General features: G+C 45.6%; 1 protein-coding gene across 8 annotated transcripts in view; it reads right to left on the minus strand.

Moving 5' to 3' along the window:
* Positions 1-21,428, minus strand: part of Rgl (Ral guanine nucleotide dissociation stimulator-like) — a 235,468-nt gene that overhangs the window by 13,414 nt on the left and 200,626 nt on the right. For 3 of the 8 annotated variants that reach the window (XM_076185498.1, XM_076185499.1, XM_076185500.1), the window contains exon 2: positions 16,836-17,185. The exons of the other annotated variants lie outside the window; for them this stretch is intronic. In XM_076185498.1, coding sequence (XP_076041613.1) covers positions 16,836-16,877 — 42 coding nt within the window. In that variant the 5' untranslated portion in view covers positions 16,878-17,185. The remainder of the gene's footprint in view (positions 1-16,835; positions 17,186-21,428) is intronic. 8 annotated transcript variants of the gene reach the window in all.

Consider the following 21,428-nt stretch of genomic DNA (forward strand, 5'->3'; position numbering starts at 1 on the left):
TGCGTCAACGTTAGGCGTGGCCAGAGGCTGACCTCTTGAGTGACGAACAGAGGCTCTCAGCAGAGGTTTACTAGGTAGATGCCGGATCGTATGAACAAGTGCCTTAGGGGGCACATGCATCCGGACGGTGTCTCCAAGTCTCCTGAGCCACGATACAAGCCATAATAGATGTCCACTAAAGTGCTCAGTGGCAAGAACCTCCTTTTATACACTATCATTTCATCTTCCGACATATTTCTCTTCCCTTCCTACAAAAAACAGATCCCGCGAGAGCGGGTGGTCAGTCCTAGGTTGTCAATAGTTCACTTCTGCTCCTTCCCGTCCCACTGTCAGAGTTGATGATCCTCAGGATGATGCGGAGGCAATCCTCTCACGCCGCCTATTTGCTCCCGCGGTTTCACGCAATGCATCCGAGCGTCCAGAAACAGAGAGGCATCCCCGCCACTTACTGGTTTCGAGTTAGGCACGGATCGTAACAGGAGCAAGCCTCTTCTATTTAACTTTTAAATCTTTCTAGAACCTCCGTTAACCCCTTCTCGTGCCGTGTGGCTCTTCCCCAATCATTTTGGCTGCCGCTGGCACTCCTCCGCGGCTCTCACAGAATAACCTAGTTAACAGACCCCACTTTGGTCTTGTCGACACGTCTTAGCACAAAGACCGCCTTCCCGCACATGCAAAATTCGAAATCGAAATGTCAAATCGCAGTTTTCATTTGTCAACTGTTTCCCTTCACCCCTATCCCATTGTCAACCTTCCCGCCATTTCTCCCGCAGACCCCCCACCCCCACCCCCGTCCCCCAATGTATCCACCAGCATGTGAACACCCGAACCTAACACACGATATACAGGGTGGCCCAAAAGTCACTGAGGGGGGAGGGGTTCCATAACTGCCTTATTGTTACAAATACATGTACGGAATTTCAATACAATATAACAGAGATAATGGAAATTCATTTGCAATAGTCCTTTTTTGATCAATGCATATGCATTACGTAGAAAAAAATACTTCTATTAAATGGCATCAATTTTCAACGACTCAGTGACTTTTGCAACTCCTTAGTTACTTTTTGGTCACCTTATAACAGAACTAACAGATAATGAAGACACATCGATTGTTGTCGAGTAATTCCTTTGTTTTTCTATCCATTGCGTGAGAGGTACAACTGTACACTGAAGAGAATTGTTTGGTATGAACCACAACAAGAACCTGAAATGTACTCAACTGTCGCATTCTTACGTAAACGAGACGAGGAAAAGACGAAGCGAATATATGTGCAGGAGTAACAATCACAGTGAGCACGACCACTGAGCTTGGGGGAGTGTCTAGTCTCCGTGAGTGTGGGAATCGGGACGCAAGAAGGCTAAAGTAACACTTGGATGGAGGTTAAGACACCAAGGACGAGAGAGAGAGAGAGAGAGAGAGAGAGAGAGAGAGAGAGAGAGAGAGTAGAGATAGAGAGAGATCATTACGTGGGAGAGTTTGCAAAGAACATCCGTTTTTATGTGCGTCTTCGTGTTTTCGTATGTCTTCCCCACCACCGCATCGTGTCATTATCCTTCTCTATTTTTTTCTCATCTACTCATCTTTCTCCTTTGTCAAGACCGCGTGACGTCCCTCTCCCCCTCCCCCACCCACCCTCCCCTCCTCCGGTCCAAGGCACTTGGCATTCCGTCACACAGAGAGGACGAGAGTACACCAAGTCAATAAGAGGTGGACAACAGCTCCTTGGGTATCAAAAGTACTCCCTGGAGAACGAAATAGCGTGGAGGTAACCAGAATAAGATTAAAAAAGCCAGGCAACAGGTTGATTATAATATCTATTCTGGACACTTAATGTGGACCACTGGTAATTACGAAGAACACGGATTTCATCAATTTCAGATAGCCTGGTAAAGTGCTTTCGTCATTGTTCAGAAGTGCGTGTGTTTGCGGGATCGTATGTTCGCGCATGCGCTGTTCTTCCGGGCTTCATTTCACCAGCGCTTCTATCATTAGGAAAAGCTCGCACACCCATCGTGCGTACGCGCATGGACGAACAGTTACGAACAGTTACATCTATTTGTGCCAGTTATGCAACCGAGCAGTTCTATTAACATCCTGCTTGTGGATGTTTGTTTTGTATAGACAAACAAACGCTTGTGGATTAAGAAGAAATCGAGTGAATAGTACGTCTCTTTAGGTTATGCGTGTGAATGCATTGGAAGGGGCATCTTTGGTGCGTGCATAGATATGAGAAAATGTATATACATAGACGTATATTCATATATGTGTGTTCTGTGTCCGTATGTACGTACGTAGTGTGTGCGTACGTGTGTTCGTTCGTGCATGCATCCAGTTCTACCGCTTTTTGCTGTTAGGTCAGATCTTCTTCGTCGTAGCAGGACTGGACTCTACCCTTTCCTCACCCCCTCACCAATACAGACGTAACACACACACACACACACACACACACACACACACACGACAGTCTAGATAAAATGAGATATGAAGACGGGACACCATGAGCATAGCTCCCCTTCCCGTAAAATACAACTAGGTAAATACACACACATAAACACGCACATGCACCTTACCACTTCTACACTACAACACCAATTCTCCCCATGCCCTTCCCATACCTCCCCTTTCATATTTTTAACATGTGCCCTTGCTTAGTGCCTCCGTCTCAAAGAACATATTCCTAGTGTGTCCACATCCACGCCCTTTTTCCAGTTATAGGCGTTTTTCATCCAGCCACATATGTCTCCGAAAGACAATAACAATTAACTTTGTCAAGCTTCCCACCTTCTGCCTCTCTACTTCGCTCTACCACGCCGTCCCTTTCTCCTCCCCCTACCCCTGAGCCCCTCCCCCCCACCACCATAAAGGGTCCTGTTGTTTCTTCTCCTACCTCTTGTCCCCACCTCCTGTTCGATCTACCTGCTGTTAACAAACCTTGCACCCCTTGTTGCCTCCCCATACTACACTCTCAGCTTCTTAGACTTCTCCCTCCCTCCCTCCCACCCACCCTTGCCAGCCGCCTCCCTCCCTCACTCCCCCTACCTCCTCACCTTGTCCGAGTACCTGCCTCTTCTGTCCTACCTACCCTTTGGGTTTCTACACAGCAACAAGTGCGGTTGAGATGTTGGTGCCACGAGATGCCCATGCGTACCTGAAAGGAGGGGCCCCTGTTCCTCGATCTGCTCTGGAGAGATTAATAACCTAAAGTAGCGATGTGGTCAACGTTAGTGAAACCATGAACCTCATCGATGCGGTTGCAAGGCAAGCGCCCCTTCATGCAAGCTGGTGAGCTTTCCTCTTTAGAGACAAGCCCTAGCTCCCAGTTGCCAAGCCACGGTCGTAAGCATCAACAAGGCTCATCACTAGTTATGCGAAATGCTACGGCGGTTTCGATTGCCCCATCATTGCGGGGGGGAAAATCCCAAAAGAGTATACAAGTCTACATCCGTGTCTGACGACGTTCTTCCAAAAATATTAAGTGGCTTTGGAAAAAAAAGTTACATCGCCCTTCAACCACTGCGTTGGCTGCTACTCTGTACAATGGTGCAATGCTCCTGTTACGTTAAGAAGAAATGTACCACAGTTCACGAACCAGATAGTAATAACAGCTTCTGTATAATGCTATAGAACTGCATATTTCCACCTAACCTTTTTTGTAAAGCCATGCATCTCCATACACACATGAATCCACGAGTGTTGTTCTCTTCATGTATACTACAACTAAGTAAACAAATTATGTAAACAAACACAAGCACACACCCCGTTTTTCCCATACATCACGCAATATACAAACTCTTAGCTCTCATCCGGGAGAGTAATAGCTATCGATCAAATTCCAGCACGCGATCCAAGACCATGGTGAATCACACACATACCTATATCTACGTACCTGTAACCTATAATCCCGGGTGTGTCTAACACGTCACGAGTATTAAGACACGTTCTACGTGCCCGACGCGGCTCGGGTTAGACGGGCCAGAGGTCAGGGTTGCCCGGGCGAGCATTTCGCGGGCTACCCCTGGGAGGCACGCTAAGCTTTGTTGGTGTCGCTGAGGCAGCGGGTTATGTGGAAGGCATATTCTCGCTATTCTTATCCATTGTAAGTGATGCTTTCCCTGTTCTTTGACCCGGTTTATTATGACGTTTGCTTCCTTAAGATTCTGTTTTCTCGTGTAATGACGCAGTTGCGTCCACTCAAGGAGCCAGTTCGTCTCCTTACCTGAAGATGCATTGACCCTCATCTCGACCACCGCGCCCCCCGTGAAGATTCAGGTTTTGTTGCGAGGCGAGGAACGATGCTGCTGCCCTCCCGTGGACGCTAGAAGCAGCAGCTGCTCGCCGCCCCCCCTACCTCCACTTCCCCCTCCAACACACCTTACCCTACCGCCACAACATATGCCTCTCGCGAGCCCAAACTCGCTGCTGTGATTCTGTTGCTATTAGTTCTGTTGTTAGGGAAGTTTCCGCTGAAAATGCACCCCCATCCCTTCCCGTCTTTAATTCTGCAGCGGCTCTCTCGGAGACAATAGAAGACTTTCTCCATTTCCAATGCACTAATCTTTGGTGATTGTCTTCTGTGCTACTCTAATTTCACAATCACTGCTGTCATTAACAGTGCTATTAGTTGCAGTCATTTTGTTTCCACAATGGGAATATAAAGAGTAAAAGAGCGATAAATCAGACGAAAGTAATATAATTTTGAAGCCTCTCTCTCTCTCTCTCTCTCCCAAGGGTCGAAACAACTTTAAATTCGCTTCGGATGAAGGAGGGAGTTGAATTGACGACGTTTGTGTGACTGTGAAATAAGAAACCTGCCTCTCCAGAACCTCAAGGTTTTCTTCCATTTGAAACCTCTTTTGCTTCAACATTGACACCAAAACTTGAACAAGAAGAAAGATGAAGAAGGATACGGAAAGGTATCGAGGAATAGAATGGTGAAAACGATGTGGACATATCAGTACACAATAAATACCTGGATGGTTCGAACATCCCTGACACTAGGCGGTGGGAGATTTTGAGATCGAAGGGAAGAACGGGGAGAAGAAAATGCTCTCGGGAAACGAGGGTTTCAAAAGGTAAGGGCGTCTGGGACACTTGTTAAGTAATCATCAGCGGACAATTGCTCACCAACGAAAAAGTGAAAAGGCGGACATTTACTCCGCACTTTATTCAGAATAATGTTTTTGCAATATACATTCTGAACATTACCTAACTTAACATAGACTGTGTTCAGAAGGTATGGGCGACTGGGGCTCTTGTCGCCCCGGTTAGGCGTTAGAGGACAATTGACCGACAGCGGTAATGTGAAAAGGTGGACATTTACCCCACATTTTTCAGTATAATGGTGTGATATACTCTCAACCTGTGGCGAGCAAGTGTTCGCATTTTCAGGTTTACACCGTAGAGGTCCTCTTCATACTCGGCCTTGCAACTTAGATTAATCACATAACGCTGGTGGCGTAATAGGGAGCGTGCTGGTTTCGCATTCATTAGTTATGGGTTCGAATCCCGCTCTCATCTCCGATTCTCAGCAGTGTTACATGCCCCAACAGTCCCTACAGCACATGGGGCCAATGTGACGGTTTCGACCACAGCTACTCAGCGCCTCCTGGCGTAGGCTTGTCAATTTCTGTTTCAGATAAAATGTCTATTCAAGTAGTTTATGAATACCCACGACCACCCATTACATAGCTATGCACCTGTCAACAAACACACACACAATTGTATACAAGTTCAGAGGAGCATGCAGCCCTCGCCTTGCCTGCATCGTCTTCCCCATTCCTGTTTGCTTGCTTGCCCCGTCCCGTCCCGTCCCGTCCCCAGAGCTCAGTCTAGAGTTACCGCCCTGTCCCGCGGCGGCCATCGGGACGACAACAGAGCTCCAGCACTGAAACATTTCAGCGACAAAAACACCCAAAGACGTAATCAGGAAACCGAACAAATTGTTCTCGTATTTACGGGACATATTTTTTTCTATTTTAATTCTCCCTCATGGCGCCATATCTTTGTTCATACACATTTCCCAGAGGTTAATTGAACTCTCGTACACTCAGAGAGCGCGCATGTGTGTGTGTGTGTGTGTGTGTGCTTACATGCACTTGTTTGCTTTACAATAAATCAATCAATCGATTTTGGGATTATAGTCATAACCTCTCGGTCGCGCTGTCGAATATAAAATTTCCCGGTGGAGGTGATGAAAAAAAAAAAAAATGGAATTTATGAATGAAATATATCAAAACATAAGGGATAGTGAGGAGGTGAGGAGGAAAATAGGGGTGGAAAGGGAGTTGGGGGATAGGGTTGATGAAAGAGTATTGGGATGGTTTGGACACATGGAAAGAATGAGTGCAGAAAGACTGGTAAAAGAAGAATGGAAGGCAGATGTGGAGGGAGTGAACAGGGGGGACGTCCTAGGATGAGGTGGATGGATGGGGTGAAGGGGGCTTTGGGGAAGAGGGGAATATCTGTTGAGGAAGGACAGAAGTCAGGGGTGAATGGAGAATGGTTGTATATGGATGATGAGGTGGAATGGATGGGGGTAGTATGTGTGAGCAAAATTTGACGCAGCCCGAAGGGATTTCTCCCCGTCTTCTCCTTTTATGCAATGGGGGGTCGCCGATTTAATGAAGCGGCCTTGCTGTGGATGTGCTGTGTCTTGTGACACTGTTTCTGACCCAGGGCAGTGGACAAGGTGCAGTGATGACCCGTTATCCAGGAGGTGCTAAGATAAGAGGGAGGGTGGAGGGGTGTGGAGTGTATTCAGGGATGGAATGGGTGGGAATGATTTTATGCCTTTTCCTTTTTGGCTACCTCCCTTGTAAGGGGAAAAAAGCCTTGGTATATGTATGTATAAGGGATAGTTATCAGCCCTGTGCTACCTTTCCCAAAGTGAACAATTCAGGATGTTGGCAAGTGTTGGCCAACATACGGAGGAAAAAAGCATATAGAAAGTCAGAAAGGAAATGATGGGAGACCTTTAGTCCTGTATTAAGTGGGACAACCGGAAACGGACGTCCAGAAAGAATTGTTTCTGAGTTTGAGATTGTGGGAGCCGAAGAGACAAACAGGTAAACACGAGGGGGGGGGGGAGGGGGGAGCCGGAACTCGAACACGGGGGCGTGGTATCTTGCGTGCACTGGCCGGAACCTCCTCGACGCCCACGCAAGCGGCCACGCCGAAGTAGACGAGACCCAGAGGAACGCACGGACAACCGTGAGAAACCGAAACAGAAAAAAAAAAACTGATCATTATCTGGAATATCATCGATCATCTAGATCCATGGTTGACCATGATTTTATCCTTTGTATACTGTAATCTAGTCAGAGGTTACATCTCCATTATCGGTCTTCCTCTTAAGCTCACTCCATCCACTTATGCTACCTATTCTCTGTTAGTCTCTCTCCGTTTATTCATTCTGTATGTTCAATGGATTACAATGGTGGAGCACGCCGACAGGAGACATTTTGGTCCATACCACCCCAGCACTGTTCGACCCTGTTCTTGGACAACTCCCTTTCCACCTGTTTCCTGTCACCCCCCACCCCCTCCCCACCCGAAAAGATAAATAGATAAAAAAAAATCGAAGTGCCAACCGATATGAAAGGTATTTACTCGTTACCATGGACCAATATTCTTGTCAGGGCGTATGCAAATTGACTGGTAAGTCGTCGATATAGGCTTAATCATCAATTACTCCAGAGAGACCATATGATCTAAGTACAGTGCAGCCGCAGTGGGTTTTTTTTCAAAACTGGAGAGTCTTGAGTCACAGATGATGCTGGCTCACTTTGAACCTCTGCTACATCTCCTTTCATGCATCTTCCTTCGATATATCCACAGTTCCCTTTGCGTATTGTCGCACGGGGGTGTGATCTCACCAATGTAAAATCTGTCCATACACCTTAAAGAGCATCGGTGTATAGAAAACGTGGGGCACTTAAAGAACCATCCTTTGTTGAAACCGAACCCGATGCTGGTGTATCCAAAGGTCGTGGGGAGGCGCGCATGGGGCGTGGGATCCGATCAAAGGATTCCCAGTGCATTTAATGGACGCAGGATGTGAACTCACTGAAGGACCCCGCCACACAACTTGACAATGATGAAAAGATGAATAGCTTCGGTACGGAAGAGAGTGATGGGAGATGTTTGTTTCAGGGCGTATCCGTATAGACTGATATTGTATTTTATCGCAAATTATCTCTAAAAGGTCGTGTGTGTGTGTGTGTGTGTGTTTAAAGAGTATGAAAAGATCGGCCCGCCTACAGCCGGATCCAAGCCCGTGGCATTAAACGGATTTTCCCTTCTAGGGGCGAAAGGTCATCTTGAGGAGGACTTGTCGAGAGTTAAAGCCACGTTTTGCCATAAAGAAACAAACACACACCAGGACATGGTCATTCCTCAGCTGTAGGATATACCCTTTGATAATCTGACACCCACAATGGAATTTGGATGATGAACTCGTGTCTTACGGAGCCCCCATCCACGGTACGATGTAGTCTTGAGGCCGCCGGAGAGATTTAGTCGGATTCGACCAGATTTGATCGTGTATGTCGGTTAGACAAACCAAAACCAGTACACACACGATCCAATCCTCTCGTATCTGGCGGCCTGAAGACCAGATCGTACCGTGGATGGGGCACACATAGGGAATATTCTATGGTGGGGACCGGCATGGAGAGTCACTTTACTCGGGGGGTGGGGGAGGGGAGATACATCTACACGTATGGGAAAGACGCACATTAGACGCGCGGGTAAAGCCTTTCAATGTGGAATTGGGTCATTAAGGTCACAAAGCCCATTCGTCGTGCGGAAGACGGCTATTACACCGAGTCGCGTACTAAGGCCGTTCAGGAAAAGCGAAGAGAATGGTGGGGGGAGGAGGAAACTTACTCGAAGTCTTATGAAGTTGACTGACTCATCACGTCAATGGTGTGTCACCTTTCACTTGTAAGAGGGTGTCAAATTTTTAATAAAGAATTCGGGGGTCAATTTTGGGGGTTCTATTTGGGGGAGGGGGTCGGACCTGAGTGCATGGGTACTCTGGACCAAAGACGCTGAAGTTATTATGGATTAAATCACTCATGACAGCGACGTAATTCAAATTATAAAACCCGGCTGTGAGTGAGCTTCGAACCGTGGTCCGCGAATAGTAGCTTGCGGGGTCTCGCGCCTCGAGGAGCTGAGTTCGAAGCTCGCTTACAGCCGGGTTTCATTGTGTTGAACGTGGTATATACACAAAGAATGAAGGTATGCGTACGTTCGGAATGAGGGAGTGGGGGTGGAGGGGAAGGGGGAAAGTTACATACGAATTTATGTACTGAGGATCACATACGAGATACGTTACAATAGGCCCACATTTTGGAGGACTGTATCAATGAAATCTTTGCATCGCCAGGTGACATGGTCGTGACATGTCAGTCACCGGGTACAGACAGTTGCTCACCGGACAGTTGCTCACCGAACAAGTGATAAATAGGACATTTGCTCACCAAAGGATTATTTTAGTTATATTGAAGTTTATTACAGCAATAGTATACAAACAATATACAAACCTAATAACATAATATACAATTGTGATCACGATATACTTAAGGTAAAGTTCCAGATTCGCGTGAACACGGATATTTAACATGAAACTTGTCCGATAGCCCCTAACCTAACATAACGTAATCATTTCATAGACTTCTGTTTTTTTCAAATGCAAAAAAGAAAGAAGTGAAAATATGTTTGCGTGATAATGGAATAGCACCATACTTACATTTTAGCTATGGAACAAGAGAGATTCTACAAGTCGTAAGATTTTATTTGCGTTGAGGTATGATCGAACTAACACTGTTCACGAACGTGATTCATAAGATGAAATCAACCTATGGTGACCCATACACGATTCCAGTTGCGTATACTTATGTAGCCGACTGTACATCGTGTAGTCCAAGCACACAGAACAAATGTGACTGTTTCGGCAGCAGCTAAGTGCCTCCAGGTGTTCTTTTTGCAAAGAACACGGGCCCTGAGAGCACGTTTGTCCATATATGGAAGACGGTCGCGACCTGGAGACGTGAAAGCTGAATCGAGTGAGAGTGAGGGGCTCAGGGCAGAGCAGGGGAGGAGGCAGGGGGGTGATGAATGGAGGAGGGGGAGTGTGGGGGGAATGAACGGAGGGGGGGGGAGTATGGGAGTTATTACGCGTTGCGGAAGTGCATCATTACTGTTGACTCGTCGCGTATTGTGCGCGCTCACTCTACTACCCCTGGTGAGTGTGCGCGTCCACGGTATCAGTAGTTTTCATCACCGCGCGTGCAACATGCCCACCTGTTCAACGAAAGTGTTGGCTTGGGAGACGTCGATCTCTCTTCCAATTGACCAAGAATTACCGTTGCGTGTGAGTATGCAACTGGAAACACTCCTGGTGGGTAATTATAATAATGAAACACTCCTCTCTCGATTTATGAATAATTACCGGGTGTTCGTTGCGTTATGAGTTACTGTTAAATGATATACAAAAGAAAACTTGAATAATGACAACTATTATGGCCTTGCTTTCTTTCATTCTTCCCAGGTGGTCGGGGGTAGCACAGCAAGCTGGGGCGCCAAGACCCGTTCCCTGTTCATTGAGGTTTTCCACTTCCTAAATCCACTTTCACTTGGAACTCCTATCCGCTTACAAGACTACGCAGAGTTTACCTGTTTCTCTCTCTCTCTCTCTCTCTCTCTCTCTCCCTCTCTCATTCACCCTCTCGCGGCACCTAACGTCAGTGTGAAGATGGTTGACCCAAGGTCAATCGCTTGACCGTGACCTTGACCTGAGCCCCTTCTCGATCGACCGAGACCCCAGTCATCTCGGGGGTCCGTTCGTCAACCGAATAGAATCGCCTGGCGCTCGCCACGTGATCCAAACAGTGAGGCCCGGTTGTGGCAGAGGTGAGGGGTGGGGGAGATCGGCGTCTCCGTGGGGGAGGGGGGGAGGCGCAATGAAGAATTTATAATTAATCACATTTCAAGGGGGGGGGGAAGTGTGTGATTCACCACGGTCTTTGGATCACGTCTTGAACTTGTGATCGACTGCTATTTCCCTTCCGGAAGAGAGCTCAGAGCTCGTATATGACCGATCTATGGGGTAATGCTGTGACCTTACACGTGCATACACACACACCCAACTCCCCGCCCGCGAGAGTTGGAGTAACAACCCGCAGCGGGTGTGTGTGTGTGGGGGGGGGTTAGCGAATGTTACTGTTGACCTGTCGTTCGTTAAAGGGGTGCCTTGGAACGTGATTTTCGTAGCAACAAACGCTCCCTTTATTCAGGGACAACTTGCGGTTGAGTGGTCCCGGGGGTGACTCTCAAAGACGGGTTGGCGATAAAACATGTCCCGTTACATATACATCGCGGTGAAAAACAGGAATGAGTCCCTAATCTACACTCCTCGCCTCTCCCTCTACCTCTCCCTCCAGATAGCGTTGTAGTTGACAGAATTGAAAATAGTTATGATAATAATAATAATAATAATAATAATAATAATAATAATAATAATAATAATAATAATAATAATAATAATAATAATAATGATAATAATAATAATAATGAGAAGGGTGTGGGGGGCACAGCGGGAGGGGGGCTCAGTGCATATGGGTAACCACCCTCCCCTCCCCTATCGATGGGAGTGTCAGGGAAATGAACGAAATCCGGAGAAAAAGAAGAAGTGCCACCCTAGACATAAAGCGGGCAACGATCAATATTATTGCGCAATATTCCGTATTGTACAATATTATTGACCACTAGACCGACACCATCTGCCATTTGATTTGTGATTAATAATTAAGAGGTTACAGGGATCACTATCCCGAACCATCCCTACGTCAATAATATTGCACAATACGGAACATTGCGCAATAATATTGATCAGGTAAGGCATGTTTAAGGGGCTGGGGCTGTCACGTGACACTGTTGCCATGGGAGAGTCGAGGGCACCGCGATGAGACGGCAGATTTGTCCCGTGACCAGATAAGACTTATACAATACGTTAACTGATCGTGAAACGAAGACGCAACGGGTTATCGTGGACAATAGGGCGTTGAATTAAAAAGGTTCAACGCACAGCGAAGAATTGGCCTGCAAACCGCGGAAACGGTCGATAAAGCGAGATAAGAAGGCGCGATTATTTACTTTGGTGTCAATGCACGCACACACAAAGAGAGAGAAGAGAGAGAGAGAGAGAGAGAGAGAGAGAGAGAGAGAGAGAGAGAGAGAGAGAGAGAGAGAGAGAGAGAGAGAGAGAGAGAGAGAGAGAGAGAAAAGAGAGAGAAACAGATTTCTGAGGATGGTTACCCACCCACTAATTGTTAATTGATCCGACATGGTATTTGGTGCGTTATTCACGGAAAGAATACAAAATGCTGCATCATTCAGAGTGCTGTCGACAGGGCTGTACGCTGAGGGCCATAAAGGCATGCAGTCTAATGAAAAGGGATACACATTAACTTTACATAAGTATGTGCATAATTTACTATACACACGAACAACTTGAATTGATGCACGCACGCGCGCGCACACACATAGGCAGAGATTGACAGAGCGAATGTGAGAGAGAGAGAGAGAGATCCAAGATATTTTCATCAGCTGACTTCGTGCTGCCATGGCCTCTGTGCAGGCTTAACTACATCTGGACAACTAGACGCGTTTAACTGAGGAGCATCTTTATGCTGCTAACCAATGCTCCAGGCATGGTCCCTGACCCGAATCCGGCATTAGAGCTCAGGTTCATGTAAATCACGATACCAGGTGTTGCATACACTGTGACACAAGTAAGTTTTGGACGGCACATAAAGATGATCGCGTTTCCATATTATGCCAGCGGTTCCATGTCGCCAAAGCAAATTGCTAGTAAGACAAAATCTTCTATTCAGCTGATATATATATATATATATATATATATATATATATATATATATATATATATATATATATATATAGAGAGAGAGAGAGAGAGAGAGAGAGAGAGAGAGAGATCCCTGTTTTGATCCAAATCGAATCCTTCTGTTCATCACAGCATTCAGGACACGATAAACGTCCCATAACCACTCACGCCCACGCAGGCTCGATGTGCGGTTTAGGCACACCCGTCCATGGGCGGCCAGCAGCCACAGGGGTGGGAAAGTGGGCGGGGAGAGGTGACCGTACACGGGGTTTCTCGAACTGAGAACGACCTTGAGCTCAGAACCTACAAGACTTCTTGGAGAAGCTTGAGGTGCTGCCACGTGCCACAAAGAATACTCCACCCGAGATTACTACTTCACCTTCGGAGCTCATTGGATGACAATTAACCAATCAGATGCGGTCTTCGCCAGGCAAGGGCGACATTTTCCTCCACCCTTTGGCCAATGTGACATCATCTGTAGGCATCAAGGCAACACCAGATTATTTGATTCATACGAAAGGTTACCCTGGGTCATTTTCCTCTGCTGATTAATTTCAAACGAATAAGAAAAGCAAAGATTTAATCCGGTGACGGAACGACTCGAGTGCTGTCAGTATCAACTGGCTATAAGGATTATGTTGACGCTTGGTTTCAGTTCGAATCCTGCATGCATCCTGTGAGTTTGGGTGATGCAATTCGCCGTTTCGCCGGATACAGCATATGTGCAGCTGTCTCTTATCAGGAAAGCCCACGGTGGTGATGGTGCTCATCCAAGTGATATCAATGGCGTTACTGGTGGTTAGCGATAATTGTGGTGTCACTGGTAGCGGTGGTAGGGACAATAGTGGTGGTGGTGATAGTAGTGGGTAGTGGTGAAATTAGTGATTGGGTGATAACAGAGGTGGTGGGTAGTGGTGAAATTAGTGATACTAGTGATAACAGAGGTGGTGGTGATAGTAGTGGGTAGTGACGAAATAAGTGGTACTGGTGTTAGTAGAGGTGGTGTTGATAGTTGTGGTAGTAGGAGTGGTGGTGATTATGGTGGTCGATTGCAGGATGGGGACGGAAAAGTCCTGAAAGTCTTTGTGGAAGCGACCCAAAATCCCTACAGGATAAATCTTCTCTAAAATACCGACAGTATTCTTCACCTCCCAAGCGTTGCTGGTTTCATTTTATGCATTTGCTTTCCCTAAATGGATCGTTTTCACACATTTCGATGTACTGATGAAAAAATAAATGTAAAATAAAATCATGTAAATGTAAAATCAATAAAAAATAAATCAAAGTCAAATTCATGATATAACGATAGATTTCCAAATAGGATAATTTCCCCACATTTCTAAACATTTATCAAAAAATGTAAAAATAAAATTATACAGGTGGAAATATAAAAAAGGTAAAAAATCATTATATTTACTTCTGCCTATAACTTGCACCGAGATAATGGCTAAGCTTTCCTCAAGAAGTCAAAACTTTAACTTCAAACGTAAATCTTGTTCTATGTCAACATATGCGCCTGTGGCGTCATCGGTAGCGAAATTGGTATCTCATTCGTGTGGGTTCGAATCCCGCATTCCTCATCGATTTCCCAGCAGTGACGTTGATCTCGCCCCAGTAGTCACTGAAGTGCATACGGTGATAGGCGACGGCTTCGGCCGTAGTTCCTAAACTTCATTATATCAACAGAATCAGCCTCCACTCACTCGCGGAAAGTATACAATTCCAACTAGCGTTTACGACACGAAAAATAAATAAATGAGATAAAGTAATAAACAAAACCGTGCCCCCAGCTGAAGTATATATACCTCCTGCAGGTCTCCATAGCCTGGGGCAAAGCGAAGCGAAGCGAATCAAAGCAAAGCGAATCGAACCGAGACCGGGTGACACAACGCAACATAATACCGCTGTCAACAACACTGGAGAAACTCCCCGAACGTCAGTTATGCTAAAATCTCGTGCCGAGCCGTGACATACGAGCATTCGGCGTAATGCATCGGCACATAAGCTCCACACACACACACACACACACACACACACACAGAGAGAGAGAGAGAGAGAGAGAGAGAGAGAGAGAGAGAGAGAGAGGAGGGGGGGTTGTCCACAACGAAGGTCGTACCATTACAATGCAAAAATTTCCCTCTTTATTCTTGAAAATCACGCCCTAAAGAAGCACGATCTCAAAGCACTGCATCTTGGCATCAAGGCGAGGATATTACGAAAGGCACTGCGAAGGTGATATTTCTAAAAACGACAAAAACGCGCAGAAACGCTTACAAGTGCTGGCGAGGAAAGGCTAGAAACTTCTTTTTTTTTTTGGGGGGGGGAGTGGTCGTCAAGTTGGATAGGTACTCATTGAGTCCGTAATTGGCGCATGTGACGCTTAACCTCTTCAACATTGCGACACACTCTACAGATTTTATTCTGGCCAATGGTAAGTGATTTCTATTAAGATTAGGGGAGGAGCCTACGCTACAGGGGGGCGCTTAGTAGCTGCGGCCGAAGCCGTCACCTTTGCCCTATTATGCGCTTTGGGAACTGCTGAGGGCAGGTAACAGTCATTCCTGAAAATCGGAGCGGAGTGCGGGATTCGAACACACGACTAAGCGAATGCAGTGCGGTATGCTTTAGATTTAAGAAGGAAATAGGCAAGAACTGGTTTACCTATAGAATAGTTAACGAACGGAATAAACTTAGTAACCATGTACGTGGTGAGCACTTAAACTATCGGTTGTTTGAAGAAAAGGTTAGATAACTTTAGGGATGGGGATGGTTTGTGGTCATGGACATGGAACTGCCTAGTGTAGGCCTTATAGTCTCTCGTTCAGAGTCGTCTGTTCGCCGATCAAAATGGTCCAACACTGACCAGAACAAGACATAAAAGGGGACGTCACCCTATTGAAGGAGTTCGGCTCGTTCAGTTCGGGATCGTGTCCAGATGCACAGGTGACGCGTGACGAGAGTGCGTGACACGATAGACCTGGATGATATGTGACACATGAAGTGGACGAAGTGACTTCCCTGGGAAGTGCGCAAAAGACGCTCGAGGAGTTCACGGCCGTAAGCAGATTGAGACAAATTACTGTTATCAAGGAACTCTGCAGTCATATATATGAGTGTGTGTGTGTGTGTTTGTGTGTGTGTGTGTGTGTGTGTGTGTGTGTGTGTGTGTGTGTGTGTGTGTGTGTGTGCGCGCGCATGGCAGTGAAAGAAAGTAAATGCCGATCCATGAGACGAAATAAGCAAACGTTCTTGAAACGCATCTTCATGGCCATAATAGCCACTGGGTTGCCGTATTACTCGCTTCCATATCAAAGGGAATAGGATACAAAGCTGGATAAAATAGCCTGGCGGTAGCCAGCATAAAGTAAGCGCCATATGGTACGGAAGATGGCAGGGGACCCTCATCGCAGTCCACTAGGTCACACAATGAATGACCCCATTTGACTTCGGTCAGTCATCAAGGTAATGGATGATTGCTCATCAGGTGTTGTCTACTGCAGCTGCATCTTGAGAAGGAAGCAACTGCCCTATACTAGGGGTTCTCAACCTGGTGCTCGCGAGACGGTCTGCATGCGTACTTAGATGATTAGCGAAAAACTACTTAAACATTTAAATCTGCAGAGGGAGAGAACATTGTAGATTGTTTTTCTTGTGTTAATGCTTAACTGATGAATAAAGTAGTTACAATTTGAACCACTTGATACCCATTGCCGTAGCATTGTATATTTAATTTGTCTTAATGCATTACCATTCCGTTTTCTGTGTCAGGTTAATGAGGGTACGGGTCGATGGTCTGGGAACTCTCGGAGTACGCAACGGGTAAAGAGTTGAGTACCCCTGCTCTAACAGAACCAGCTGTGACAATAAACACACCAGAGTATCCGCCAGATGGAAACACTTTGCAAATTAACAGTTACTCACCTCATAATTGACGCAGCCAAAGATCAACCCGTATTGGACCATGGCGAGTTGGCTGACTTCTAGCTGCCTTTGTGACTAAGCAAGTAGAAAACGTACATGTGGGGTGAGACACTTGTTTTTTTCAATTTATCTTAAATGATACTTGTCGTCATTCACTCGCATCCTGTCCACTTCGAGGAATCCTGTGACGTTTCACCGCGGCTTCCTTTGAAAAGAGTTTACATGCACAACCTTTTGTCTCTTGTGATTACGTGACTTTGCTGTATTTTTCTGTCCTTTTGAGCTGTTCGTTCTTGTACAAATTTTAGCTGCTTTGTATGGTTTGTTCGGTAACTTAAAACTGTAAAATCCTGCGACGAATTGAAAGAGAGACAATGTATTATCGTTACTCATTCGGTTATGGGCGTTACAATAAAGAATTGGTGAAAATACCCCAAGAGCGGCCAGTTCCGAGCGAACTGATAACAAGGCAACGCGTGCCAGGCGTTATCACACTGGACTTTTTTACCTCCGACTGTTGGAGCAGATTTGCAGCCAGCAGCTTCCAGGAAGGAATCTGACATGCTGGAGGAAAATACTTTTCCTCCAGCATGTATCAAACGACATTCTACGTGAATTGTTGAGAAAACAAAATAATTTGCCATAGTGATTTTGTGACGGAAAAGGTTTTGGAGATGGACGGTACTGCCGATGAATCGAAGGTTGAGGGGGAAATTAGCCTAGTGTGATAACACCTTTACTTGACCACTGTTACCAGAAGAGACGTCCCGATTACCCACGTCGCGTTCAGCGCTCCACGTTCTTTGTTCTCTCACCTCGAGATGATACGCACCCACGCCCGTCGTACGCCCACGATCACGGTCCACCAGCAAAGCGATAAGAGGGTCTTCCTCTCCCTTTCACCCGCCCCCCGGTCGCTGGCGCCGGCGTCGCATCCCCCACCCCCGCACATATCCGGCGCCAAACTCTCCTCCCACCTCCATCTCTCTCTGAGCATTTTTTTCCTTTTGGTCCATCTTTGCCCCATTATCTGTTACCTCCATCACAGCCTCCTCCCTCTCGTCAACGTTTCTATCCTACCCCCGTCCACCCTTCGTCTTACCTCATCTCATTCTCCTTCCGCCTCCATCTACATCCTACATATCCTTTTATTCTTTGTCTATAAATTCTCGTGGTTCAAGATCCCCTGCCGTTCTTTGTTTATTTTCTCTCGACCGAGTCTATTCTTTCAGAACATTTTCTTTTGTCGTCCTTCTCCACTGCCAGTGCCAGGAGCGGACATCAGTGTGACACTTGGGGTTGTGAACGGGAAAGCGTGGCATTTAGAGTGCAACATTTTCTTATCTGATATTTCACAGAATGTCAGAATGAAATATACATGTATGATGACGATAACTATGAATAACCAGGATTTGGTTTAACGTCTTGAACCCCCCCCCCACACACACACATCTATCAACAAGCTAGGACGGCGCCCCTTACAGAGGATTTTGTAACGTGGAATTTAGTGAAACGTGCCCTTGGTCCAACTCACTGGTGGCAGGCTTCGAACTGCCGTCACCTCGTCCTTCGCCGCTCTAATAATAATAATAATAATAATAATAATAATAATAATAATAATAATAATAATGACAAATGCAGCATAGGGCCACTCGCTAAGAAGAGCAAATTGAAGCTCGTATCAATACAGAGTCAAGGTCCTCCTCAACGACGAGCGAATGAGGAGGAGGAGGAGGAGGAGGAGGAGGCGTGGCGGCTGGACAAATGCCTATAGCAGCAACAGCTCAGTGGAATCAAGCCAGATATTTGGCGGTCCAAGATTTCAAAATACTACAACGTGACCCAAATCCTCCCCTGGCCGTGAACTCTGTGCGAGGAATCATGGCAACGATATCGACAATAGCCTAGTTGCGAAAAACAAAAACAAAAAACAAGTAAAAAAAATAAATCAATATAATTAATAAAATAAAAAAACGAAACCCCACGAGCAGAAGAGGCCTACATCTCCGAGCACTTTCAGAACGCGTCAGTATTTACTACATTCTTGGAATCGACAACGCACCACAGAACACAACTATATAAGTTTACATTACCTTAACAACAACCCCCCCCCTCCCGCCAACTGTTCCTTCATAGAGACTTTTCCCTGACCCAACCTAACCAACCTTACCTGATCATGTTGGGTTATGTTAGGTTATTCTCCGACTGTCCCTATACGAATAGTCCCCCTAACCGAACGTAACCTAAGCTGGCTAGGTTAGTTATGGTCATTTCCTAACGCGTTCACTCCACAAACATAGTGCATAGACCCAGGTCTGAAGTGACAATGGGCTGGCAATAGATAAATTAATAAAATCCATATAACTGTTGTAGATTTGTTAGTCTTTCGTTGGTACTTCTAGACATGGCCATCCATAGTCTTGGCACATTTGCTCCAGTTTGTCTTACAATTACAAGTAGCACTTCACTTAACCCATTCAACTCCGATGACAAGATGTCTTGTCATTTGGTCAAATAAAACAAAAAATCATAAAACACCAAAATGTTTGATCAAACACCAGAAAAATATGACGTCAATCCTCGCTTCGCTCGCAGCGAAGCGAGGACTGACGTCATATTTTTCTGGTGTTTGATCAAACATTTTGGTGTTTTATGATTTTTTGTTTTATTTGACCAAATGACAAGACATCTTGTCATCGGAGTTGAATGGGTTAATAACCCTGAGGTCAAGCGAGGTCAGATGTACTCGTAAGGTCATGGCCACCTGTTGTGATCCTGTAAACAAGCCAAAAATCTTCCCCCACCAACTCTGAGGATCCTAATAGACTATATAACACATTACAGTACCGAGGAGATTGAATTGATAACACTAGCATAAAACAACGGCCTGCGGTATGCATAACAATGGCAAATATCGCTGTGGTAGCAACTAGGCCAAAACACTATCCGCCTCCTCCTTCCCCCCACCCCCCCTCTTCTTTCAATTTATGTTACGTCTTACTCCCGAATCTTTGCACCCTCACCCTAACCCCTTTCTTCGTAATCTTATCTACTATTCTCCCTCTTTTCTCTAGCTGCTGCTGCTTCTTCTGCCTGTGACTAATTACGCCGGGTGGGCAATGTCAACTCAGATCGAGTACGCTCCACGTCATCTAAATACCCTTTGCCCCGTCGCCACCTGCTGACGAGGCACACCAAAACCGTGGTCAGTAGTGGGTGGGACGGGTGTTGGGTCAGGTGTTCGGATCACGTGACTGCCCTCACGTCAACTTTCTTCCATGCGAGTTGTACAAGTAAAGACCTTTTAAGGAGGGCGGAGGCTAAAAAAAAACAAAAAAAAAAAAAAAAAAAAAAAAAAAAAAAAAAAAAAAAAAAAAAAAAAAAAAAAAAAAAAAAAAAAAAAAAAAGCGATTTTGGGCTATGACGAATGAAAGTCTTTCGGGTCGATCTAGGACATAAACCAGCAAGGACAAAACCTTCCTAGGTTAGGTTAGATTTTTTTTCTAGGGAATGGAGGTTCTCCTACACTTGCCGAGGTGGCGAATTGAGGACCTGCCTGCCGGATGGAGATTGATAGGGTATCGCATGTTGGCGGCACAATGTTGTGGAAATGTGTCCCTGCGTTATATCATGGTAGCGAAGCCTGAAGCGAACCCCGACACTGATACCAACCAACCCAGTGACTTATGATATTCTGTTGAGTAAAGCTTGCTTATCATGTTTGGTATTGTCGAAGTTTGGTCGCGATGAAAATTATATATTTTTTTTTGTCTATCTTTATATTGGATATATTGAAGGACGATTTCGTCAATGCATTTCCAGTATATTCAGTTTCCGCTACCTGATACAATCTTGTGTATAAACTTACACAGGTAACCATGAACAATGGGGCACACTGCATCTATTCACAGCACAGTACACATATTTTCAGCTTGATACGATACGCATGCTGAACAAAATTTATCATTTATTTGTCCTCCACCTACTTTAATAGCACGAGGCACTCTGAAAGCCATTTAAGTGCCATAGTAGGTTCGATCCGGGGTGCCAGGCGAGTTGGCACCAAGATGCAATTCTAAGACCGGGTGGGGGGGGGGGAAGCTACGGTCGTATATTTAAAGGTGTCAACACAATAGGCTAGCTTGCTATTTGGTTTTGCTACTTCGTTGGAGTAGAAACTACTTCGGTTACAATATTCTAGAATTCAATAAGAACATCTAAAAAATGTGCCTCACATTCGTATTCTAGGTTTGACTTATCTTAGTTCATTATTCAAATTCTCAATATATGACGCAAGAATAATTTGACATTTGAAAATTGAAAGATTGCAACCGATGTTGCTTTTATTACTCAAACGAAATAGCAAAATCAAGTAGCATGCTAGCGAGAAATGCAGTGTGCCGTCATATGAACAAAGTCTGTATTATATTACGAAACAAACAACTATATGCACCTAGTTAAGAATGACAAAAAATCAAACGCATTGTGACGTTGTTTTATTGTGTTCGTTCTAAATGCTGGACGTTGTTAGATTAAAGACACAAGCCGTTTGTGCCGCGTTATTACAATAAATATTGCTATCAAGCGATGTAC

Source organism: Oratosquilla oratoria, chromosome 5 (assembly GCF_046742065.1).
Source record: "Oratosquilla oratoria isolate Oo_2021 chromosome 5, ASM4674206v1, whole genome shotgun sequence".
NCBI classification, from domain to species: Eukaryota; Metazoa; Arthropoda; class Malacostraca; order Stomatopoda; family Squillidae; genus Oratosquilla; species Oratosquilla oratoria.